Genomic DNA, 27,213 nt, shown 5'->3' with positions numbered 1-27,213 from the left:
TCCTTAAAGCAGTGCTATGTGCATCCTCCACTGGCATTCTCAGTGTGTTGGAGTCAGCATTGGAAAGATGGTACCATATCAGCCAACTGACTGATATTTATTGCCTGCTTAACTTCAACTTTTATTGTGAATGGATTTGGAAAATGTATCTTAGACCAGAATTTAACAACTATAGCAAAATAAAAAATGAAGTTAATTTAAGTGATAAGACTTCTCATTTCAATTAAATGAATTAAAAAAAATTATTTTACTTTAGTTGCCTTCTACAATCATTGGGACTGAATTGATGAGCATTGTGTTCTGTTCTCATCAGTGTTCTGTTTTGAGCCAGTGTTCTGTATATCTTCTGTGAGAAGCGTTAGGACCAATCTCTTTTCTTTTCTACCCTGCTTTGTATCCTGGGAAGCTACTCTGTAGCCGTTAGATCACTAGGCACCACTGCTTCATGATTCTGGGCTGGCTTCATTTAATAGGGGTACGGCATGAGATGGGAGGGAAGATCCCTCCCTGTGTGGTCACTGGAGCCTGGTTGTTTTCCCTTGAATACAGATTGTATATTCAGCTCACTTTTTTGGGGTTTGGATAGGATTGGCAGGCTTCAAGCTTCCTGCTGTTACTAGCTCCGGGGTCCTGTACTATACCTTCAGGTTTTCCAGAAGTGGTGTGCCTCTTGAGAAGGACCAAGACTTCAAAGAGACTCCACCTTGGTAGCTTGAAATTGGACATGGTGGGAATATTTACACCTTAGAAATTAGCAAATGCTGCACATCCGATCTGTTTCCTCTAGAGAGTGAGTTTACTAACATACTACTACCCATGTCCCACTCATGCCTTTGTAAATAGTTCTTTTATTCAATACTTTTCAAATCACCCGTGTGTCTTATTTTCCTGCCTCGACTGTCAGTTACTTGTACTCTGGATTAAAATAGTTTCTCAGCCATTTGTCTACACCAGTGTCAGTCAAGAGAGTGGAATTGGTGAGGGATGTGCACTCAGGTTCTCCTTTCAACACAAAAAAACACCTGTCTTCTGCCTGACAGAGGCAGTGCACGTTACCGTGGCCTCATTACAAGCTGAGTGATGTGCTTTCATGTTCCTTTTTCATCTTTTATTAGTTTCATAGTATCAGAAGTCGTGAAATCCCATAATGAAATAGAGAGTTTATCAATGACATTGGAAGTCCACTAATACTAGTTATAACCACCAATTATCATTATTAGTTCTAATCAGGATCTTGGATAAATTAAATAGATTTTTCTCACCTGTGTACCAGGCAGTGTGCCAAAAGCTTTATGTATGTCTTCTCCTCTAATTTTCCCTATAACTCTCTTTTGTGGGTACTCTTATTATTCCCATTTTATAAGGGCAGAAACTGGATTTGAAGAGATTAAATAAATTGTCCGTAGGTCAATTTCTAGTAGTAGAATTTCTAGACACTTGGTAGAAATATAAATTCTCAGGCCTTAGCTCATATCTAGTGAATCAGAAACTCTGGGGATAGGCCCTGCCACAGTCTGGCTGGGCACAAATGCCAGTCTGGCTGGGCACACAATCACGAGCCACCACACAGCTTGTAGATTCAAACAGCAACTCTTTATTCCCGAACTCACACCAGCCATCTACAATCACGTTCTGGGGAAATCCACGTTCTCTGCCCAAAATCCCGTTCTCTGCCCAAAATCCCGTTCTCTGCCCAAATCCACGTTCTCTTCCCAAATCCCCTTCCACTGGGCTTCTATCTCCAAAGTATACTGAATCCCATGAGAACTCAAGGGGAACTCAGGCAGCAGGATACGCCCTATTCCCAGCAGGAATAATCTTAAACCTTAAACCTGGAACCTAAACTGGGAACGCCCTAAACACGATTATCTTAAAACCGGGAACACCCTAATCTGCCTTGGTCCTTGAGCAAGGTCACTTACATTCAATGTCACTGCAACATGTCAGCAACATGGGGTACGCTGGCAAGGAAATTGTCATACCTACTTGGCTAATGGCTCCCAGCAAGGCCCAATTTTCCATGTTTTAGTAAGTTGTCCAGGCCGTTCTGATGGACATTACTGTTGGAGAGCATGGGTGGATGGAGGAGTGGGTATGTGTAGGAGTGGGAGTGGACTTTTTGTCTTCTATTGAATTTCATTTGTTTCCCAATTTTGGTCAATATTCCATTTCTGCCTCAGGTAGTACCTAGCACTGCCATGTCTCAAGTCTCCTGGAACTTCCTAGGCTAATTAATTATTCTCTGCTTTGGCCTAAAATCATGCCTGGCGTCCTCTGCCACACATTATCCCCCATCTACCTTTCATTTTTTTGGAAACCGATTGAGCTTCTGTCTGCTGGTAGCTTCCTTCTCTTTGTTTCGGTAGGTCTGTTCCTTTTAACTTTTTAGCTGTCATTTGAGAATGGAGAATGAATATGTATGTTTCATCTCCTACTTTGAAATGATAACTGATAATATTTGAAGGAAGGGGAGGTCCTACATTTCAGTCATTTTCCTTCTGTCCCCTGACTAGAACAACCAGGAGTTATGTTCTATTTGAGCCAATGTCTTTGAGGGTGTATGTGTGTTTGTTACTTTCCTAATTGAAAACACCTCATCTCATCAACTTTTGAACCCCTGTTTCTCACTTATCCTAGTGATGCCTGCTCTTTGGATTTTCTTGTTTCTTCTATCTCCTTGTCTCCCTGTAGAGGTAGGAAAGACGGTGACTGCTTTCCTATCATAAAGTATCATCACCAATATTTTTATAAAAAAAGAAAAGGTTAACAAGAGAAAATCTGAATAAATTCATTAATGTGCATGTGTACATGGGAGCCATAAAAAACAAAAAAGTCAAAGAAAGGGCCAGATGGTTGAAGCTTAAATACTCTTTTCACAGGGAGCGGGGATGTGAGAGTGAGGGCTGTGGACAATTTTAGAAGGGTAAGAATAAATGATTTTTAGAGAAAATAAAAAGTCCAGGGAATACACAGTGGTCGGAGACAAAGTTTCTATGGGCTATAGATATGCTGTTTGATTTCATAGTCTTTTCCCCTGAGATATGAGTTTAATCTTCCTTGGTTAATGACATTTCAGTAAGAAGATTTAAAGGTAATTGTGTTCCTCTTTGGCAGATCCAGTCTTTAGGTAAATAAGAGAATTTCAGAGAAAGTTTCTTCCTGCACTTTGCATAAAAAAGAGGATCATAAAGGATTGAGAGACTGGGGGTGGAGGGCTGGACATGGTGGTGGGGGCAAAGTCAGAGAGACATTGGTTCTGAGACTGTTCCTCTAGCTCCACGTGTCAGATCACTCCAATCCAAGGTGCTGTTTTCTGAGCCCCGATATGGTTCTGGCTTGTGTTCTCTCTGTCTCCTCTCAGTCTCTGATGGACCCTCCCTGGTGGTCTCACACTCTTGCTGGATCTTGCTCTTGGTTTCTTGTTCTTGAGAGCCTATTCTTTAGTTCTGGGTCAAGCTTTTGCCTGCTCTGTTGGATGCGCCCCTCTTCCCATGCCTATGTGCCTCCACTGTCTCACTCTTTCCTCCCTTCCCCCATCTGTCTCTGCCTGTTGCTGCCTGAGTTGCTCTCTGCCTTTTGTCTATGTCGCTCTTTGTCACTGTCAGCCATCTATCTTCCTCACTCTCTGTCTGTGGATGCTGATTGCCTCTGTCACTGTCCATCTGTCCCTATTCACTATCTTTGCCTGCATCTATATATTTCTGCCTCAGCCTTCTGTCCAGTTTTCCCTTCACCTGGCCTCCATGGTTGCTCCTCTGTGTATCTGTCTGAGCTCCCCATATCCCTCTCAAGACCACCTTTCTGTTTGTTCCCCAGCAAACAGAGTGATGAGTGATATCTGCTCCACTCTATAGACCTCTCAGCCTTAATGTCTTATTTTTTGCTCTGGAGAGAGAATCTAATTGGACAAGCCATGATGATGTTGTTTGACCAATAGTCCACTCCTGGTTTAGGCTTCTGTGGCAGGGCCTGGGTGGGAGAAGAGGGATATACAGCTATATGATATGTAGAATGGGGCAGATAAAGCTGGACAGGTATTTGGGCATTGCTTTCCAATGGACTGGTGTGTCTCCTGCATTCCTTCCAGGTCTGGGACAAAGTAGATACTCAAATATTTGTATTAGACTGAGCTACTCAGAGATTCCTTCCATCCATGCTAATGGGATACTCTGTGTTACCAAGAATTTTTTTTTTTAAGTAACACACAGAAGCAAATGTAAAACTATATGCAGAAAAAAAATCTTTTTTACTATTAGCTAATATTTTTATAATGCCTATTTTGAATCACTTTCTTTTTTCACTTCTGGAAATGAGTTATTTGTGTTATTCAATGATGATCTAAGACTTTTTGGTCGATGTGTCTATAATATCTGTAGATGTGTGTTAAGAAATTATTATGACTGTGAAACTGAGAATAGAACACCTGATAGGTGAAACTATTGAACTACTTTTTAACCATCAACCACATATACCGATGATTCTTGGCAATAATTCAATATATCACTGACTTCTTATTTTTTAAGTGAAATATCATTCAGTAATAAAAAAAGTTTGTGTATTTCTAACACATTTTCATTCTTTTCCATACTGCTTGCAAAACCAATTCATCTGTTTTACTGTTTTAAAATTTTTTATTTGATGCTGAATGAAGATGAAGTCACGCTTTTGAAACCATGTACTTAGGGGTAACCACCCAGTAAATGAAGTGTTTGAGTTTGCTTTTGAAATTGAAATCTCTCTCCCTATTGTAATTTACTAACTTAATAAAAATGTATTTCTGTAGGATATTAAAATCACAGACAAAGCAAATAACTATTGAAATCTCTTGGGAGTTCAGTTTGTTTTGTGCAAAGATTGGGCCCTTGACAATTTAGAAAAGTCATTTTCATGGAATTTTATTGTCCAAAACCACAAGAGAGCCACAAAATGACTTTGGCTGATGTTAAGATTTTAGACCTTTTATTTAGGTGTAGCATACTGATTTAGCTTCTTTGTTTCTCATTCTGTCCTCTCCATTCTTCTAAATATTACCAATCTGATCTGCCTTTTTAAAAGTAATTTCTGGTATGGATTTTATTTAGGTTTAGGTAAATCAAAATATTGTTTCCTGGTTTTTGTTTAGTGCTTATATCTGTAATTCTTGTTCTCATTTATCTGACTTGTTATCTTTCTAATGTTCCATTGTTCTGTGAGAAAAGGAAACTATTTTTATTCAAACATGCTTTTTGTAAGAGCACTGATAGCTTTTGAAATCTATAACATTATGAAACATCAAGAAGATGTGCTGTCCTCTAGGTAAAATATCTCAAGTTATTACAAGTGTATTGTGAAATATTTACTGCAGCCCTCTAAATAAGTGTTGCCAGGGAATAATACATTTGTGTGAACGGCTTGCTGAGTGTTGCTTTATCTGTGTAATTGCCCAAACAAGTCACTTCCCTAAGTCATTGCTTTAGTTAGTTTCTCCTTTGTTATTTGTGGTAATTATGATGAAAAGTAATTTTCTAGTAATTTCTTTTTAGAATATCTCTGTATTACACTTTATGGGCAAATGGTAGGTTTGGGATGATTTTAACATGCATGAATACTGTGGTGGAGTTTGGTTCATGTCCCATCAGCTGAAGAAAACTTTTCATGAGAGGGGAAGGGGACTCTTTTCAATTTTTAAAGAACGTTTGTTTTATTCTGTGAACTAGAGGAAAACTGTGTGGGCTGGGGAAAGTTGAATTTAGGAAGTCTTACATGTAATTGCATGCACTCTTGCTGCTCTGGACCCTTAGGGAGTAAAAAGGCATCAGAAGGAGGCAGGGGAATTGGCTCATTTTCATCAAAGACCTAGAGACCCTGGGAATTTTCAGATGAGAGCCAATGAATAAATCATGGCAAGGGCATTGGGGTTGAGTCTGCACATTTTTAACTGAACAATGTACTAGAGACTTGGTCAGTTTGTAAAATATAAATCAGGAGGCAGGTTTGGTGCTCGGATGGCCTATTGGCTGAATGGAAGTTACACTTTCTGCTTGCAAAAGACAGTCTCCAGACCCATGGGTTCACATACAGTGTAACAACTATTTTCCTAGCGTTTACATTGTATTAGTCATTATAAGTAATCTAGAGATGATTGAAGCATATGGGAGGATGAGTGCAGGTTATATGCAAATACAGCACCAGTTTAAGGGATCTGAACATCTGTGGGGTTGATGGAATCAATCCTCTGTGGGCACGAAGGTAATACTGTGCATATATTAAGAGCAGATTTATTGGCAGAGTTGTGGTAGCACATACTCGTAATTGTAGTGACTCGTAGTGACTCCTAGCGTAGTGTAGTGACTCCTAGTGTAGTGACTCCTAGTGACTCAGGGGGCTGAGGCAGGAGGATTGCAAGTTCAAGGCAAGTCTTGGCAACCTACTGAGTCCTGAAGAAACTTTGTGAGATCCTATCTCAAAACAAAAAATAAAAAGGGCTGGGGATGTAGCTCAGTGGTAAATGCCCCTGGGTTCAATCCCCAGTTCAAAAAAATTAAATAAATAAAAGCAGATTTCTTGGTTGGACTTAACTGTCTCTAAAGACACATTTAGGTATTTTTAGTGTCTATGAATGGACCAATATATGATTGATTCTACTGTAGAATCCTTTGACGATGTTGTACATTTTTACGTTAATATTGCATATCATATCATGCTCCAAGTCCAAACAAGTCCACTGAACAGAAGCCTGATACAACATGGTTTGATCGAAATGTGAATATTATTTTTAAAAGGTCTTTCTGCTATTTTTGAACTGACTCTAGCATTTACAGAAGTGGTATTTCAGGACAATGATTGGTTGATGACTCCATATGGGCATGCAGGTGGCAGAAGCATCATCTGATTTGATTTTTGTCATGAGCCCAGCTATTTAGAGAGTCATATTTATTGCTTTCAAAAGTATAGAGATCTACTTTAGCATCCTTCCCTACCACCCTAGACCCACAGAGCCAAAGTGACTTACCCACACAGCTCAGAGACAACACTCCAGCTGTCAACTCTATTGTCCAACTTGTCAACTCCATTGTTCTTTCAAATGATGCTCTGGGAACCCTAGAGGTTGCTGGGAAAGGGAAGGGTGGAATATGGTGTTTGTTAACTATCATTCTTCTATTTCTTCCATTGTGGACTAGATTCCTTGATTCTCCATGTAATCTCATGACCTCTTTTTTACTAGGTGACCTCTGCTTACAGACTCTCCACATGGCCTCATAAGTAGCATACCTGGACTTGTCACATGACAGCTCAGGGCTCCCAAGAATGCAAAAGCAGAAGCCACTGGACATTGAGGCTTAGACCTGGGATTGGCACAGTGTCAATTCTACAGTGGAAACAAATCGCAGACGCATCCAAATTCAAGGGGAAAGCTCTACTCAAGGGCATAAATGTGAGGAGGCAGGTTTCCTGGGGGCTACCAATGTTAATTTCAACTGTTTATAGTGATGCTTCGATTATACCAGTTATCATAGAATAAGGACCTGAGACATGTAAGGGGATGCTCTCTTCTAAAAAATACGTTTTAAAAAAAGGATAAATAAAGTGAAAAGGGCTTGAACCACACTAGCAGAGCCTGGAAAGGATGGTATTGCCTCTTCCTCTGGAGGTATTCATGAAGAGTCTCATCAGTGTGACTTGGCAGTGCCAGGAGTCAGGAAACTGGGTGACCCCTTAATACCTTCAGGGTCTTGGAGCTTTGATCCTTGTTAATGTGTTGGAGACCATTTTGATCTCATTCCTATTTACTAGGCTAGAGGAGTCAAATAAGGGTAATAATACAGTATTATCTTTATTACTGGATTAGAGATAAACTGGATTAGAGAACAGGGCAGGGCCCAGAGCCTAGACTAGCTTCTAGAATAGCTTCTAGACTAATAGTCACTGACCTAATTCTAGACTAAGAAATCAGAGCTGACAGAAGTCTGGCAGGACTGTCGTAAGTAGGTTCTGAGTACCACAAGGAGATAGGTAGCTCACATGCTCTCTTTCTCTTCACCATGAGGCACAGGCAAGTCCAAGACATCAAGATACACACAGTGGATTCTTAGCGCTATTGAGTAACTACTGACAGCTCCATCAATGTTAAGTAGGTTCTGAGTACCACAAGGAGATAGGTAGCTCACATGCTCTCTTTCTCTTCACCATGAGGCACAGGCAAGTCCAAGACATCAAGATACACACAGTGGATTCTTAGCGCTATTGAGTAACTACTGACAGCTCCATCAATGTGATTATGAAGGTAGACATGAGGGGGATAAAGAGAGAGATCAAAAGCATCTACGCCAGGGGCCGGGATTGTGGCTCAGTGGTAGAGCGTTTGTGTAGCATATGTGAGGCACTGGGTTCGATCCTCAGTACCACATAAAAATAAGTAAATAAATAAAAGTATTGTGTCCATCTACAAAAAAAAAAAGCATCTAGGCCAACAACTTCATCTTTCCAGGGGTGGATGGACACCCCTTCTTCTTGGTGGAAACTCTAGATGTTGAAAGATGGGCATTGTCCTTGTAAACATCAAAATAGAGCTCTATAGCAGAACTCTGTTCTGACAAACCTAGAGTACTACCAGGGAGTTTGAGATAGTTGCAGATTTATAAGTTGTGGTCCTGCTGGTTCCATTAAAGGTTACTACAGAAGTTACACTTAAGAGAATTGGCACTGTTTTTTTTTTTTTCATTTAAAAAAAAAAAAAAAACTTTTGTGATGCTGGGGATTGAACCCAGGACCTAGTTAATTTTATGTGTCAACTTGACTGGGTCATAGGTTGCCCAGGTAATGGGTGTTTCTATGAGGGTGTTTTAAGATAACATTTTTAATTCCCTTATGCATTTTAGGATTGTTTTTTATTTTTGTAAAAAAAAATGCTGTTGGGATTTATATAGGGATTGCATTCAATCTGTAGATCACTTTGGGTAGTATAGACATTTTAACAATGTTAATTCTTCCAGTCCATGGGCACTGTTCATCTTTCCATTTATCTGTGTGGGAAATTATGGTTTTTGATGTTTTGTTCAAGCAGTGGGTTGCTTTCCTAATTAAGTTTTGCTTGGCTTCAAATTAAGTTCCCATTTACTGAGTGTGGGAAATAGTAAATAATCCCAGAGTCATTTATGTTTGGATGTGGAGTGCATGTCTGCATTTGGCTAGAAACTGTCACTTCCACCAGAGCTCTTGTGTTTGGCAATCTCAACCACCGGGAATATGGCCAGCCACCTGGAGGAATTGAGAAGCCTTGGCTAAGCACAGTGGCTTGCATGGAGTCCTTGCACAGAATCTATACACTTTTTTCAGGAGATTCCCACTTTCTGAGTCTGTCTATTCTTACAACAGGCAGGTTTCTAGACTCATTTGGGTTTACTTTTTAATTTTATTTATTTAATCTTAATTCTGCTCCTGCCACACTAATCAACAGGGGGAAGCTGATTAAGGAGGACTTCCCATTTGGTGGTTTCTCAAGCTCTTGCAGTTGAATTATTTTAGGGGTAACCTGGTTTCTTATGGCTTCAGATTTCAGTTCTACTCATGGCACTGCTTCTCTCCAGGTTGACGTGTGGGGTAGAAGCAAGTTATACTTGTATGGACTCTGGAGCCTCAGATCTGAGTATCTGGAAATTGTCCCTATTCTGCTAGCCACTGGGGCCCAAGTTTGTCATGGTGAACTTACCTTCTCTTGAACAGAACATGGTATCTGACCCACTCCCACCTGCTCCTGGTTCTGTATCTAGGCTCCCACTGACCCTATGGCTCATCTCTAACATTTGCCTTTCCCCTTTCCCCTGGTTGGTCCTAGGCTTTGGCAGTTTGACTGCAGCTCTGCACTGTAGGGTAAGCTTCATGGGTTGTATTAACCATCTGTTGAGGCAACCTCAACAACCGTAGGGAAAATGGGAACTTCTGTGTTGTGTCCAGACCTCAAGGGAATGGAAAATGAAACCAGGCTCAGGAGTGCTCAGGTGGTCAGTTTGCTGTGCAGTAGCTTTAGGTCACCCAATATGATGTTCTGTCCCACCCGGAGTTTCAAAGGGGGAGCCAGGCACAAATTCTCCCCTCTTCTCTTTCCCTCTTTCCTTCTACTTGTGTGGAAGGAGGAAGGATCTAGAAATAGGTCAGTACATTTCATTTAGAAAGTAAAAGGGGATAGTTTTCAAGTGAAGGAGGACACCAGACATTGAAAAGACAGGGAAACCCAAGGAGGAACAATTGCTTGTACCCACATCTATATTTACTGAAGCATCGTTGTATATCACATGGTAGAATTATAATATATGAGAACAATAATGGGACTGTTGGCTTATTGATTAAAGGTCTTATTATGTACTTTGTCCTAAGGCAAATCAATCACAGAAATGGTCTGATTTTAGCACTTAATGGAAGAAGAAGGAGATCCTGTGATATAAAGATTAAAATCATAAATTTTGAAGTCAAATGGACCCAGGTTCAAGTTTCAACTCTATCCTGATATAACTGCCTATTCTGCATCTTTAGAGACTCAGTTTCCCCTTAAGTAAAATGATGAAATCTCTGCTATTTTGCTCACCAAAGTAATACCATCTCATAAAAATTGTTGTAAAGGTTAAAAAAATCTAAATATATGAATTATTATATTAGTACAGTACTAAATACAGAGTAAATATCAATAAATGGTACCTGTTCTCAGGAATGCCTGAAAGATTACCTGGATGAAATACTTCAGTTCTTACTTCACCAAAAGCCACATATTCTCAAGTTATCTCTTCTTATACTCTCGGCCATATCTCTAAAGAACATGCATTTCTGCTATTTCTCTATTTGTCATTTTAGATATCACCTGTGGACTTTTGTTAGTTTAATTGAGGCTTTAGCTCACTTAATCTTACTCCCTTTCCTCTCCTGCTAATAGAATTATATTACTCTCTTATTATCTCTGCAGCTTTAGTAAAATATCTATATCTTTCTTTTTATCTTAAAAAATATCTAGGCACCATCTCAAGATTGTTCTCTTTTCTTTCTTTAAACTTTTATCATCTGTATTTTTACCATGTTAGGCTGATGAGGTTATGTTCATTACTTATGATAATTCAATGACCTATACTATGACTATGTGTTGATTTTAAAAAATTCCAACAATAATGTGACAGTGTGATTTGGTTCTCTTCTTGTATGCTTTTTGTTTTCCTTCATGTTTTATATTTATATATTTTCATTGCCAACCCCCACCCCACTGTCCACCCCAAATGCACACCATTATTGCCTTTTTACATTGTTCCAAATCATCAGGAGCATCATCATATACTAGCCTACTTTATGCCTCGATAACTCTCTTTTGAAGCTTCTCTTCTCTGAACAATGTATATTAAATACTTTCTATTATCTTCCTTCCCTACTTTTACATTTGAAACCACTTTTTCCCCAGTTCCCGTTTGTATTATTTCTTGAAAAAACAAAACAAAACAAAACACTTTCTCATTTTGCTGGTACACATCCTCCAGTAACTTTCTAAGAAAGAATGTGTGGAAAATAAATTCTCCAAATATTTGCATACCTGAAAATATGCAAATATTCTACTTTTATATTTGGTGGTTTTAATTTATTTAAAAGAATATTTCCTGGATTTTTTCCCTCTCTCTCTTTCTTTCTCTCTTTTTGCTGTTCATGTTAGGGTTCCTCTTGCTTATCATATTGAATAAATTTTTAGGTCTTATTTTTTCCCTATATGTCTTGTCTCTTTCTCTTTCTGACCTACTTTTGGTTAGACTTTAGGTTTTAACATTTATGTTGAATTTTAAATTTCTACTTATTTTTAATTTATGAGAGCCCTTTATTCTGTTACGGCTCTTTCCCTCCCATTGTATCCTCTTTTTTTTTTTTTAATGGATGTAATACTGCTGGAATCTCTCAAGGAGACCAATTAGGGATGTTGGTTTTTCAAGTTCTTTTTCCTCTGTTACTCCTGCTTCTTTCACAGTGATTTATGTTGGCTCATATTTTATCATATTCTCATTTTTATGTTTTTTAAAGATCTTTGTAATCCATTTACTTTTATTTTACTGGGGTCTACGATAGAAAGACAATGAACACATCTAGAAATAGGTCAGTACACAACATTTTAGGAAGCCAAAGGTGAATAGTTTTCAAGTGAAGGAAAAGACAAAGCATGGAGAAGATAGTCAGGAAAACCCAGAGAAGAACAATTGCTTCTACCCACATCTATATCTCCTGAGGGAACATATGTATTTCCTGTGATCAAACAGTTACTTGTAAATGGCTGTTTTTCCCTCTTACACATAGATAATATCAGTGGAGAATTAGCCATGAAAAAGTTCGCTCAGTGTCCCCTCCTATGTGCAGGTGTTCTGAGGGAATTTAATCACTATACTAGGAGTCCAAAAAAAAAAAAAAAGATGGTTAAACTGACTAGAATTCATTTGCACTCAGGGATCATTTGGTGAATTTTGTATTTCTTTTTAAGGCTTAGTTGTTCATTTCAGGGAATGTGAGTTACTCTGGAAGAGAATACCAACATAAAGATTCTGCTGCCTCCATCATAAACTGGAAGCTTTGACGTTCCAGACTCTTCCCAGCCTGGAGAAGCTCACCTCCCACCATCTTCCTACCTGTGCTCTCATCTGAAATGTTTGAATGAATCTTACTTGTCCTATGAGGCTAGAGCAAGTTCAAATGTTGTCTGCTCTTATAAAAAGTCCTTTGCCTCCCTCAGAGTTAGTTGTTTTCTGACCCGTTTCTTTAGTTAGATGTGCACATGTCTTTTTGTCCTGTGAAGTTCCTGGAGTGCAGAGATCATGTCTTAACAATCTGTAAAAACCCAGGGTCTTGCAGTATACTGGGTTTCTAGTGGGTACTCCAGAAGTATTTATGTATATATGGATCAGATAGTCGAAAGGGCTGGTTATAGATTTCCATTAAAGTTGTACTATAAAAATAGTAGGTTTACAGATTCACTCCTTGAGGTTGTATTTTATGTTCCTTTTAAATAGATCAAGAATGGACTACTCTCAAGAATGCACCACTGTATTTAGTTTCTTCTCCTCCCTGTCCCTTCTCTGCAAGGTCCTGGCTCATATGACCTTTTGGCCCCTCTCTTTGTCTTCTTCACTAGTAGGAAAAAAAGTCTTCTGTCTCCTGTGCTGATTGTGTGAAGGGTAATCATTTTTCAAAACCTGACTAATCAATAAATAAATTCATCTATGAAGGGTGGAGAAGCCTGTTTGACCCAGACATAGTCACCTCCCGAGATAGACAGGGATGGTTACCCATATTGTGAATAAATTATAAATGCTGTCCTTGAACAAAATTAGCCACTCCATCATAATACCAGACCTTAAATTATGCTACAGAGCTATAGTAACAAAATGGCTCAGTATTGGCACCAAAATAGGCATGAAGACCAATGGTACAGATAGAAGACACAGAGACAAATCCACATAAATAGAGTTACCTCATACTAAACAAAGGCACCAAAAACATACATTGGAGAAAAGACAGCCTCTTCAACAAGTGGTGCTGGGAGAACTAGAAATCCATATATAACAAAATAAAATTAACCTCCCATCTATCACCCTGCATAAAAGTCAACTCAAAGTGGATCAAGGATGTAGGCATTAGATGAGAGACACTGCACCTACTAGAAGAAAAAGTAGACTCAACTATCCATTATGTCTGCTTTGGAACCTAAAGCACAAGAAGTGAAATCAAGCTGGGTGGGGTGGTACACACCTGTAATCCCAGTGACTCAGGAGGCTGAGGCAGGAGGATCACAAGTTCAAAGCCAGCCTCAGCAAAAATTGAGGCACTTAGCAACTCAGTGAGACCCTGTCTCTAAGTAAAATACAAAATAGGGCTGGGGATGTGGCTCAGTAGTCAAGTGCTCCAGAGTTCAATCACTGGTGCTCCCCACCCCCACAAAAGAAAAGAAGTAAAATCAAGAATCAATAAATGGGATGGTATCAAACTAAAACGCTTCTTCACAGCAAACAATCGAGAATGTGAAGAGAGAGCCTACAGAATTGGAGAAAATCTGTACCACCTGCACCTCAGATAGAGAACAAATCTCCAGAATATATAAAGAACTCAAAAAACTTAACACCCCAAACTACAAGTAACCCTATCAATAAATGGGCTAAGGAACTGAAACAGATATTTCACATAAGAATAAATATGATCGGTTAACAAATATATGAAAAAATGTTTAACATGTCTAGGAATTAGAGAAATGCAAATCAAAACTACACTGAGATTTCATTTCACTCCCGTCAGAATGGAAATTATCAAGAATACAAGTAACAATAAATGTTAGCGAGGATGTGGGGAAAAATGTACACTCATACATTGCTGGTAGGATTGCAAACTGGTGCAACCACTAGGGAAAGCAGAATGGAGATTCCTCAGAAAACGTGGGATGGAACCACCATTTGACCCAGCTCTTCCACTCCTCGGTTTATACCCAAAGGATTTAAAATCAGCATACTACAGTGAATCAGCTACAGCGATGTTTATAGCAGCTTACTTCACAATAGCTAAGCTATTCAACCAACCAAGGTGCCCTTCAACAGATGAATGGATAAAGAAAATGTGACATATATACACAATGGAATATTAGTCAGCCATAAAAAGAATGGAATTATGACATGTTGCCAGTAAATGGATAGAACTGCAGACTATTAGGCTAAGTGAGATAAGCTAAACCCCCCAAAACCAAATGCTGAATGTTCTCTCTGATATGTAGATGCTAACACACAATAAGGCGGGGAAGGGAAGAATAGAAGTTCATGGGATTAGATAAAGGTGAATGAAGGGAAGGGAGGGGGAATGGGAATAGGAAAGACAGAATGAATCAGATATAACTTTCCTATGTTCATTTATGAATACATGACCAGTGTAACTTCACATCATGTACAACCACAAGAATGGGAAGTTATACTCCATATATATATATATATATATGTCAAAATACATTCTACTGTCATGCATATCAAAAAAGAACAAATATAAAAATTGGCCTCTCAATTGGATAGGGACCATTATTTTACTCTACATAGTGAAACACACACACACACACACACACACCAATATGTACACTCTCCAATTATAACATAAAAGAGTATGTAATATTTCTTTTTGGGAGGTGAAGGTGGGTGGTATTCTGTGGAGAGGGGGGAGCCAAGCTAAAACAGTGATTGCAAGTAAGTTTCAGGTGTTATTTGCTTAATTTAAATTCTTGAAAAGGATGGTTGATTTTCTGAGAATAGAAAAAAAATTGAATACTTTTGGTCTTCAAAAATGTCAGAAGTAATGAGAACACACAAAGCCTGCCAGCTAGGTCTGTCCTACTTAATTGTCCCATCACCCACACCATGTGGAACACCCATGAAAACGTAAATTGAGCAACAAATATGACATTATGGTAACTTTGAAATAATTATGATGTTTGCAGAATTGAAAACTTGGGACTTTACCATCCTAAGTGAGTGGCAGGCTGGTGCTCTGTGAAAAAGCACCAATGTCCAGCTTAATGACCACAAAATTTCAAAATCAGTGAGAAGGAATTATGGTTTGAGCATCTTGATCTCCCTCTACAAAGTGGTCACATGAGGGAGATCTGAACACACTTCCCCACAGGGGGGAGGTTCCTTTACAGTGTGTGTGTGTGTGTTCCTGGAGGTAGTGCTCAGTATCCTTCCTCTGCCTCCTAAGAAGGTCCTCTCAGAATGGGGAAACGCTTGTCATGGTCAATACAGCCAATTTGTACCTTTTGGCCAAGAGACTGACAGGGCTAAGATGCTGGACAGAGCCCAGAAGAAATTACTTTTGGATTTTCTTCTGCTCTATATTATTGGTATGCTTTCACTTGGATGAAAAATTAGGACTTGAGTATGTATCATAGGAATCCGCTGGATTTCTGCAGGACTCATTGGTCGATTGGTTAAGTATGCTCCCTTTACTAAGCTGTTCCTGGACTACAGTAATCTTAGTTAGCATTTGCATCCCAAGGAATCAGTTCTAAAGCATTGTTCTTTCATATCATAAGGCCATATTACTGTTCAAGAGACTTATTTTTTTTGAAGGGAAGTAGAAATACCTGGATTGGTTGACATTATTTACATCCTTACTGAATCTCAGCTAATATCTTGCCTCATGTGCCCTTTTCTTTTTTTCTTTCCTTTTATTTTAACAGATACTAATTTTGTGTTGGGGAATGCCCAGATAGTGGACTGGCCTATCGTGTACAGCAATGATGGATTTTGCAAGCTGTCTGGTTACCACAGGGCAGAAGTGATGCAAAAAAGCAGTACCTGCAGGTATTTATGTTTGGGCTTTGTTTTGGTGAATAATCTATCATGGTGTCTTTTGGAAAGAGAAAATGGTTTTCTCAATTTTGGAATTACCTTCACCTTATTTAGTTTTTTTTTTTAATTTTTTTAGTTGTAGATGTATACATCTACAACTAAAATAAATAAAATATCTTTATTTTATTTATTTTTATGTGACGCTGAGGATCAAGCCCAGTGCCTCACACTTGCTAGGCAAGCATTCTACCACTGAGCCACAACCCCAGCAGCCCTCATTCCTTTTTTATTGAGGAATTTTTATTGCAGTATGTTCTCTCATTCATGAATGTGCTAGGAAAATCAAAGAATATGTTCAGCATGGTCCCTACAACTGAGAAATTTACCATCACTCAGTAAGATGGGGAGAAACTTAGAAAAGCTCAGAAAAACCATTTTATCTATTAAAAATGTGAACTCAAAAGCTTATGAAGTTTCATATTGAATAAATGTGAAAGACTATCAAATAAAATTAAATGAAAATGAAAAGAAAATTTAGATGATTGAATTAATATTTAAGAATTTATGAACATTTTAGAGAAGAGTAATTTATAATGTTGGAGACAAAAGCCTTTTTAATAGAGTTTTTTTTTTCCTCAGCTCAAATTCTTTGTTTCAGAAAAAGAGAAGAGAGCCAATATTTTGTGCCTTTGTAATTTGTACTGTTAGATCGCTCTTAGCAAATTGTGCTAACAGCAAATCTTGTGTATTTGAGCACTACCAAAGCAATTTCAAGGTGTTGAGCTGGGCATGGAGCCTGGATCCTGCCAGACATTCCTCTGCTGAGCCCTGGCAAGGTCTTGCTTGGTACAGCATGGCCTCTGGCTCCTCTTCTTCTCCTTCTTCAGCCTTTTCTCATCAGCGGTGTTTGCATGAAGTGGAATCATTTTTCCAAACCTGCCAAATTAAGAAATAAACTCATCATCTATGGAGGGTGGTAAAGCCTGCCTGGTCAGACATACTTGTCTGTTCTCAGAGGTTACATTTTCCTGTATTAAATCAGACAAATAACAAGTTTGGTGAAAACATTAAATGTTTGGAAACATTTTAATTTTCTTAAATTTTATACTGTGATGACTGAGCAATGGAAAATTTAAGATTTTTTTCCCTACTGCTCAGAGGTTTAGAAATTATGACTCTAACTGCAATAGAATGCTGTTATATTCTTTCTGTGATGGTTTCTTCTTAAGTACCTATATATCTGTGTATCTTCATCTTCATTGCATCTGTACTTCATGTATATAATCAATAAATTGAGAAGATTACCTTCATTTTTTTTTTGGTGTAACTTGAACAGCTTTTCCTTACCTTTCTTTCTTCTTATTGGGTATAAACACTTTCAAAAAAATCAAATAAAATATCTTGCTAATTTAGCAAACTTTTATGCACAATTCAAAACAACTTATTTAATTACCTGGCTGGTCCCTTCTATAGGAATAAATAAACCTCTGTGCTAGCTATATTCCTAATAGCTCAGGAACCTCTTTGGCTTATTTCCTATATTGTAGATATTTGCAATCTAATGTTCAGGTAGGGGAAACTTACATCTACCCTGCTTGAAAGAGTACCTAAGACTAGTAAAAACTGGGTGTAATTACAACACTTCATCTATATGAAGACTCAATTTTACAATGATTTATGTTACTTTGGGAAGGAAATTTCTAGCATATAAACCATCATTTCACTTAAATGATGGTCACATATCTAGAAAATTAACTCAGAAAGAGAAAATCTCTTGTTCTCAGGTAGGGATAATTTAGTGTTGATCTATTCTTCTTTTAAAAGACAGTTTAACAAAGTATTCTCTTTTCCTGGTATGTAGGTAAAGAGAACAACTTAAAAACAGAGACCTATATATGTAACAAAATGAAATTAAACTCCTATCTCTCACCATGCACAAAACTCAACTCAAAATGGATCAAGGACCTAGGAATAAAACCAAAGACCCTGTGCCTAGTAGAAGAAAAAGTAGACCCTAATCTCCATCATGTGGGATTAGGCCCCAACTTTCTTAATAAGACTTCTATAGCGTAAGAATTAAAATCAAGAATCAATAAATGGGGGATGGATTCAAACTAAAAAGTTTCCTCTCAGCAAGAGAAACAATATGTGAGGTGAATAGAGAGCCTTACATCTTGGGAGCAAATCTTTAACCCTCACACAACAGATAGAGCACTAATCTATAAGGTATATAAAGAGCTCAAAAAGGTAAGCACCAAAATAAATAAATAAATAAAAAATAATAACCCAATAAATAAATGGGCCAAAGACCTGAACAGACACTTCTCAGAACATGATATACAATCAGTCAACAAATATACAAAAAAGTTCATCATTGCTAGCAATTAGAGAAATGCAAATCAAAACCACTCTAAGATTTCATCTCACTCCAGTCAGAATGGCAGCTATTAAGAAGACAAACAACAATAAGTGTTGGTGAGGATGTGGGGGAAAAGGCACACTCATACATTGCTAGTGGGACTGCAAATGGGTGCAGCCAATATGGAAAGCAGTATGGAGATTTCTTGGAAAATTGGGAATGGAACCACCATTTGACCCAGCTATCCCTCTCCTTGGTCTAAATCACTGTCTTTTTGATCCAACAAATATTTTGGCATTCACATGTGCATCACAGTGCCTAGAACAGAGCTGGGGTACAGAACAGGTATTTAACATGTGCTCATAGAATAATAAATATCTGTTGATTTGCTAACTTGAGCTCTTCGGTTGATTTGCAGTTTTATGTATGGGGAGCTGACTGACAAAGACACAATTGAAAAGGTGCGGCAAACCTTTGAGAACTATGAGATGAATTCCTTTGAAATTCTGATGTACAAGAAGAACAGTGAGTATTCAAACCATTCTCAATCAGACCTTCATGTGCTTGAAATAGCAAAATCTCTCCTTCTCCTCTGTTGCTGTCTTGGTTTTTCTTCTTTCCCATCAAGTGAATGCAATTACTTGAAGCCATTGTATATATTGGGATAAATATATGATTGATCAGTTACACTTCTCCTCACAGGAACATTTGATGAAGTTCTTGTCATTAACCTGTTAAGACTTCTTCATCTATTTTGCTGACAAGAGTTAGTGTTCTCCCTATGAGTTTCCTTATGGTGAGATGCTGGCTTAAGGCTCTTGTCGACTAAGCTTCTTAAAGTGGGAGGGACATGGTAGGACAGAAACTGTTCAACTTATCTTTGTTTCTGTCTTCCACAGTGCCTGTAGAGCAGTAATAACTTCACTAGATGCCCAATCAAGTTTCTGAATAAAATTTTGTTCTTCTCATGGCCTTAGGAGATAGGTATTAATAATAATCCATTATTTATTTGTGTGTGTTTTGGTTACTATTATTTCCATCAAGTGTGTTAATGATATTTCTAGGTCAATAGCCACTTACAAGTATGAAACTTGCTTTTCTCTTAAGAAATTTCTTGTCAAGAGAGATTAGCTATGTTAATTTGCATGGAAAATGAACACATGGTCCTAGCAGGCCTTCAGAGATGTTAAATAGTGCTTTGTTTCTGTTTTAAAACACTATTTTGTTTGTGAAGAGTCCTGTTTTTATATGTAGGGTTGACTAGTAGGTTTTTGATTCAGTAGAACATTCCAGAATGGCCCAGATGGGCACAAGGATAGGTGTTTATTTGGTGGTATATTCAGGTCTCAGTGATTCTTCACTCTGGAAAGCAAAGGGCACATGTTGCTTTTATCTGGAAGGAGCTGGGACTCCTTTGTTCTGTCTAGACTGTTGGAGCAACGGAGAGGATTGTTTGCTTGGTGGCCTGTGCAGATATCGATCTGAAAAATGAACCATGGCCTTCAATAAATTCAAGGGGGCTGTTCCCACAGCTTTCATTCTGCTCTAGCTTTCTCCCTCAGCCAGTAGATCTTGTTTCTGTCCCACTTTTAGCTATAACGGGAAAGAGGGGAAAGATGGGGAGGAGCTCCATACCCGTCCTTCCCCTTGGGTGAGCACAGCTCAAGCAGCAGCTCTCACCAGGAGCACCTTGCAGCAGCCTTCTCATGGGCAGATGTGGTCTGCACGTGTGTCCTGAGCTGAGTAAGCTGGTGGTTTTCTACACTGCAGCTCCATGTACTGGACAGTAGGACTTTCTCCATGACACAGAACACTGACTGGGTAGGTGTATCACATAAAGAATACCTTGCATGTACATTTTACTTGAGAGTTCTTGAGCTTTATTAGACTATGCATTCTAACTATAACTCGCCCAGATTCTAACTATATGTATTTGGCACAAAAAGAGAGAGGGAAACATAGTTTAAATTGCATTAGTGGGCTGGGGTTGTGGCTCAGTGGTAGAGTGCTTGCCTAGCACACATGAGGCCCTAGCTTCGATCCTTAGCACCATGTAAAAATGAAGTAAAGATATTGTGTTCACCTACAATTAAAAAAATAAATAAATATTTTAAAAAATAAATTGCATTAGTGATTTTACATGACATTTCTTGTGGTGAGTATGAGTAAGAGATGGGAAAAGGAAACCTTCCGTACTCCATCTGTCCTTGGGGCTGAAGGACCTGTATGATGAGTGTCTTACTGTACTGAAAATGAGTGTGAAATTGAAAGTTCTGTATTTCATATAGACATGAACTCTCTATGTAAGCCAGCTAGTTCATGAACTATCCACACAAGCCAATTAGTTCAACTTATGGTCTACTGAAGAGTCGACATCTCTCCTCTCCCTGGAGGTTGTGGTAGGTTTATTGATTGGTAAGTGACGACCTCCAAAGTGGCACGTTGACCTGGGCACAGGACTCTATGGATATTAAGATGTTTTAAGAGTAATTATGGTTATACCCATTTTTAAAATACAGCCTTTAATTTTAGAAATTAAACTTTATGTAAGGTATGACTTGACCCTATTTTAACATTATTGATTCTCTAAGCCCTGTGAAGTAGGTATGGTGAAAGTTAAATTTTTCGTCTGAGGTCATGTAGTGCCAGGGCCTGACGTTTAGTGTTCACTCTGTGGCCTTTCTTCCCAGTCTAATTGTGGGCACAAGGCAGGCCACCACATATAGTTATAAAGGCTACACCCTGCCTAGGGGCCAACAAGAAATCAGCTTGTCATTTGCTTGCTGAGTCTTCTACATGCCCTGGTCTGAAATTGCATCTATGGTAGGAAGGAGTTTCTCTCTGTGATTTACACAGAGACATCTAATGTGCCAGCAGAGGTTCCATATAGGTTAACCCTGTACATAACGCCTTGGGCAAGAAATTGAGGAAATGAGACATGAAAATAAGGAAATGATTTCTTTCTAGGAGTCTGATCACTGTCCCCCAACCCCCTCCAAGTCCCACCCTCTCCTGAGGAATTTAGAAATTTTACATTATTTGTTAAGCCTGGGAGTTATACAGTTGCATTGGACTCTTGTTTCTTTCAACAGCTTTTTATTGACCAGCTACATCAGATACTGGCCTTGCTGCTAGAGATATAGGTTTGAGAAGAGATGCAATGTCTGCTCTTGCAGCATTTGTAGGGGTGGTGGCAGTCTCCACAACACAGAGCCATAAATATTTCGATGGAGATACCATATAGGTGGGTCCCTTAACCCTCACTTAGAAGACATGAAATCCTTGCAGAAACTAAAGGGAAGATGGGAGTTGGCAAAGAACAGGGCGAGAAACATCCCTGGCTAATGAAATGTATCTGTAGAGGGCAGCAGGGGAGAGAAGGAGACTGAGGGCTCCAGAGTTGCAGAGCAATGCTTCTCAGACTTGACCTACACAGTGGCTTAGGACCTCACTAAATTGCTGAGGCTGGCATAGAAATGCAAATGTCTATGTAGCGAGTCTGAAGAAGGGTGTGAGATTCTGCTCCCAGGTGATGCTGATGCTACTAGTCTACAATCACACTCTTGAGGAGCCAGGACAGAAAGCAACTCCAGTGAAGACTGACTTCCTTGACTACATGGTGTGTACCTTTCGTGACTCTCTCTCTTGTACCTAGTGCGGTGCCTGACACTTAGAAAATGCTCCATCAAAATTCATGGAGTAAATAAATACATACATAAGTGAGGGGAAGCTAGTGATATCCAAGAGGTTAGGAAAGGTAAGTTACTGATTTTAGTATCTGTTTCAAGAGTAGTAGTGATGGGCAAGATGGTAGGGGTTGAGGGGCTTCGAGGGGTCATGAGATTTTATTTTAGAAAGACGGCACCAGTTAGATGGTAGGATTAGACTGGAGTTAGAGGAGTTGTTAGAGTTGCCTGGTGACAAGATGACTGTGGCCAAGTCAGTGGAAGAGACATGAAGTGGAGAGATATCCCAGGGGGACAATGACACGAGATGGGGAGTAGGGACTTTTTGGTGGTTCCCAGTGACTGGCTCTTCCCTCATGGCTGAGCCCCAGGCAGATGCCAGGAAGTGGGAACCCAGGACTCCCAATTAGGAAACCATTTTCTGGCCTGAGGCAAATCATGCTGCTATCTAGTGACCAGCTTGAACACAACTGTGAATGCTGAGGGAGTTTGAAAGGAACCCAAGAGTTACCAAGAATCAGGTGAATGGAAAAAAAATTACATGATTTGAAGTGAGGGCACTGAGCCAAGGCCTGAGCAGAGGGTGGGCTTTCTCTGCCCAAGAACACTACAAGAGGAGGAGCGAAGGGGAGTAGGAATGGGTCCTCAGAGGGGAGGAGGACCTTGTGTTTCCCTTCACCTCTGTGGAGGAGAGTTTGCTTCTGCTTTCAAACTTCTAGTTTCAATAGAGTGAAACTTTCAGCCCTTTAAAGCAGCGTCGATTCCCATGAGGGAAAAGTCTATACTGTTGAGACTTTAAGAAGTAAAATGTTTCCATCTAAAATAATGTTTATTTTGCTCTCTTTTTAAATCAATGCATTTTTATCATGGAGAACACCCCAAAGAAAAGAACCCAAACGACTCAGAGAAATACTATTATAATATGAATTTCTTGACGTGTTTCCCGTTAGTTTTTGGCTGAGATTTGGACATGTATACACAATTAAAAATCATAGATTTATTTACCTTTTGTTGCAAAATATTTCCATTAAATTTCTTATAAAATAATTTAGAAAGAATTTTCTTACAGCTTCCTCTATTGCTGGACACTTATGAGGCTTTAAGTTTTCATTATTAAAAACAATGCTAGCCAGGTGTGGTGGGTCACACCTATAATCCCAGGAACTCAGAAGGCTGACGCAGGAGGATCATGAGTCCAAAGCCAGCCTCCAGCAATTTAGTGAGGTCCTAAGCCACTCAGAGAGAACTTGTCTCAAAGTAGAAAGTAAAAAGGGCTGCGGATGTGACTCAGTGGTTAAGTACCCCTGGGTTCAGTCCCTGGTACCAAAAAACAAAAAACAATGCTTAAGTAAATGTCAAAGGTATTTCATTGACATTATGAAATAATTCCTAGAGGTTGAGAATTTCTGCATCAAAGACACAGGTTCCTGAGACATTTTATCAAGCAGCTGTCCATTTCCAAGTTCACATGCAGAATGGGTCTGGCTCACTGCACCTCACCTGTTTGAATAGTATAATTTTTAAATTATCAAATTGCCCACAATTAACTTTTTTCGTTTAATAAGTTTTTAAATTTTTTCTTCTTTCCTATCCATTTAAGATTACCTTTTAAAATGTTAATTGTTCAGATTCTTTGTCCGTATGTTCTATTTTAATACAAGTGATTTTCTTATGGGTTTTTTATAAGCTCTTAATAGTTTGTTTTTATTTCCTTCCCCATTCTCATTCTTTAGTATTTTCAAGGGTATTCTTTAGTATTTACAAAGTCTTTTATTGATAAACATTGATATTTGTCAACATTTGGGGGGAGTTGGGAGTAGTAGCAATGGTTTCATGATGTGGTGTGGAATGAGTATGTGGGAAAGTACTATGTATGTTGAAAGATGGATTATTTGATAGGTTCCTATCTATTGGTCAGTTGAAAATCTGTCATTTCTGTAAGTTACTTACCTCATATTCAGTAGGCTATATGACTTTCTTACACTGCTGCCAGCCATCATTAATGTACTAATTCAGTGAATATTTATGGGATCACTCTTGTACCTGTTAATTAGTTTTCTATTTTCTTTCTTTTTTTTAGTTGTAAATGGACACAATATCTTTATTTATTTATTTTTACTTGGTGCTGAGGATCAAACCCAGTGCCTCACATGTGTGAGGTAAGCACTCTGCCACTGAGCTACAGCCCCAGCTCAGGTATTCCATTTTCCAACAAGAAAATCAAGAAGTATCTGGCCTGATAAAAGCAGCATACCCTCTGGACAATACTCTCTGCATTGTATTCACATGGCTGGAGGCCTGGCATTTGGGAGCTCTGGTCAGCTTCCCAGAAAGAGAAGCCCAGGGAAAGGCAGCTCACAGCAGTTCTGCTGAGCCAGTACCTACTGGAGAATCTTTTGGCCACCTGCTTATTGATCACCTTGGCACTGGGTTAGACCCTCTGGGCTTCGGAGATACAGACATGAACAACTGCCTCTACCTTTGAGGAGATTGCAGACTAACTGTGGGGACAAATCTAATAGGTATAGCAACCATATTTGCCTATTTTCCTAGTGGCTTGTCTTTTATCTATTCTGTAGGAGTCGTTTGTATAAAATGAATATTGGTCCAAAATCACACACATATTGAAAAATATTTTCCCCATTAACATTTTTTTCTTTTAACATTTTTTTTTAAACAGAAGCTTTTTAATCACATAGAAGGTCAAAACTCTAATGGCAGCATTTTCCTTTATGGTTCTGAATTTTATATAATACTTAGGAAGCTCTTCTCCTTATGTAAGCAATAAAAATGCTCTTCCCTTTTTTCCTTCTGTACCACAATAGCTGTGTTAAAATGTTTAGGGCATTAAACCATTTGAAATTTGTTTTTATATATCATGTGATTTTTGCATTCTGACTTAATTTATTTTCCACATTGTTTAGTCAGTTGTCCTGTGTTACTAAATAACACAGTCCTTCCTTTCTGATTTGAAATGGCCTCTTCTTTATATGCAAATTCCCATCTAAACATTGGTTTATTTCCATCCCCTCATTTTCCAGGAATCTTTTTGTAGTTTATTATCTGTTTGAATTTGGTTCAGAGACTTGTCCACTGGGTTCTCTGTATTCATAACGGGGATGATATTAGTAGCTATTCCACCTTAGAGAGTTGTGAGAAGTAAGACACGATGTGTAAATCTTTAATAAATATTATTTTTTTGTTGTTGTTTGTTTTGGGAACAGTGCCAGTAACTCTGAAATGCTGTAATAGTCCCTGTCATTATTTTCTTTCTAAAAATTTCAAAGATTTCTTGGCCACGATCACACCTTAATTTTTCTATTTACGTTGTTGAATTTCAATTCATCAAACTCTAAGAAAAACATGAAAGCACAATAAAGATTTCAATTGATAGTGCATTAGATTTATATATTAAGTGGGGGAAGTTTGACATCTTAGAAAATTGAATCTTTTCATCTACGATGTTAACATTTATTTAGGTTTTGTTTTATGCTCTTTAATTACATTGAGGCCGAAGAATTGATTTTCCTAGCTTTCCCCTTGCTGTCCTTGGCACTGGCTCTCCTCCCTCAGAACAGGCAGAGGCAGCTTCAGAATTTCATTAACACTTTGAGATATTGTCTCTTTCTAAGTCATTCAAACAGCCTTGTGAGGGGTGATGGGGCATTTTGATCTCATAGATGAGGATTGTAAAAGGAAGGAACAAAGGAAAGTAATAATTTTAAACACCTATGTATCAAATGTTTATATTTTTAATTAATCTTAGGCAGGTCTACTATCCCTATTTTTCATACAAGGAAACTGACGTTGAGAGAAGTTAAATCAGTGTGGCCACGGCACACAATTAATGAAGGGAAAGAGCTCAAACCCTGGAATTGGGACCTCCAGATCAGATGTTCTAAAAGACAGTGGCCACTACTCCCCTGCTTGTGCTGTCTCGTCCTCTGCATTTGTCATTTTTCTAAATCAAGTTGATTCCAGACAAATTGGTCTGGTTTTGGGGGCAAGCTGCCCTTCCCAAGTTTAGTTTTTGAACCTGTCAGAATGGCAGTGCTTCCCAGGAGTCAACCAAGAGTGCTTGTCTTTCTGTTTCATAGGACATGGTCTGGGTGCCCAGAGGCCTAGTTGTGGACAGTACCTAGCAGGAACCCTGGGTAGAAGGAAAATTGACAAAGGTCCCCAATTTTCTCATACACTTGAGTCTTGCTGTTGTTGTTGTTGTTGTTATTATTATTATTATTATTTTGGTTCCAGGGATTGAACCCAGGAGCTCTTAACCACTGAGCCACATCCCCAGCCCTTTTTAAACATATTTTACTTAGAGACAGGGTCTCAATGAGTTGTTTAGAGCTTTGCTAAGTCACTGAGGCTGGCTTTGAACTTGCAATCCTCCTGCCTCAACTTCTGGAGCCTCTGGGATTGCATGTGAGTGTCACGGCACCCGGTGGGAACTTCCATTATTAATAAGCGATGAGAATGAGAGTGACTAGGAACAGGTGTTTGATCTGGACTTTCCTTCCCACTAAGCATCCTCAGCCAGGAAAGAGCCTTTCTCCTAGCACAGCAGCCCTGGCCGTCAGCAGGGGTGTCTGATGCCCTGTTGTTCCTGAGTATGTACACTGCAAGGGTCCATCACTTGTCCTTTTGTCATTTTTACAGAGACAAGGTATCAAATGCTTGTTTTTCTGTTTTTCACAGTGGACACTTGAGTGAGGAGGCAGAATTTTAATCTCCTCCCTGATTCTTCTTATGTATGTATGTGAATGTACATTTATTGCCTCTCTAATATTTCAATGGAATGGCTCCTGCTGCAGAATCCTGGCTCTGAGAAGGACCCCAGGAGGCCACCTGCCCCAGTGTC

The 27,213-nt window shown here is 38.9% G+C and overlaps 1 protein-coding gene across 3 annotated transcripts in view; it reads left to right on the top strand.

The window, feature by feature from the left end:
* Kcnh1 (potassium voltage-gated channel subfamily H member 1) overlaps nucleotides 1-27,213 on the top strand; it is a 376,450-nt gene that overhangs the window by 8,021 nt on the left and 341,216 nt on the right. For 2 of the 3 annotated variants that reach the window (XM_046452297.2, XM_046452296.2), the window contains exons 2-3: nucleotides 16,196-16,319; nucleotides 19,085-19,191. In XM_046452297.2, coding sequence (XP_046308253.1) covers nucleotides 16,196-16,319; nucleotides 19,085-19,191 — 231 coding nt within the window. Of the gene's footprint in view, nucleotides 1-16,195; nucleotides 16,320-19,084; nucleotides 19,192-27,213 lie in introns of those variants that run through there. The other variant, XM_058581957.1, reaches the window with a different exon arrangement.

Source organism: Marmota monax, unplaced genomic scaffold, assembly GCF_021218885.2.
Source record: "Marmota monax isolate L192 unplaced genomic scaffold, Marmota_monax_Labrador192_F-V1.1 WCK01_AAM20220418_F8-fsc00105, whole genome shotgun sequence".
In the NCBI taxonomy this organism is placed as follows: domain Eukaryota; kingdom Metazoa; phylum Chordata; class Mammalia; order Rodentia; family Sciuridae; genus Marmota; species Marmota monax.
Note: the sequence above shows the minus strand (reverse complement) of the source record. Positions and strands in the feature narration are given on the sequence as shown.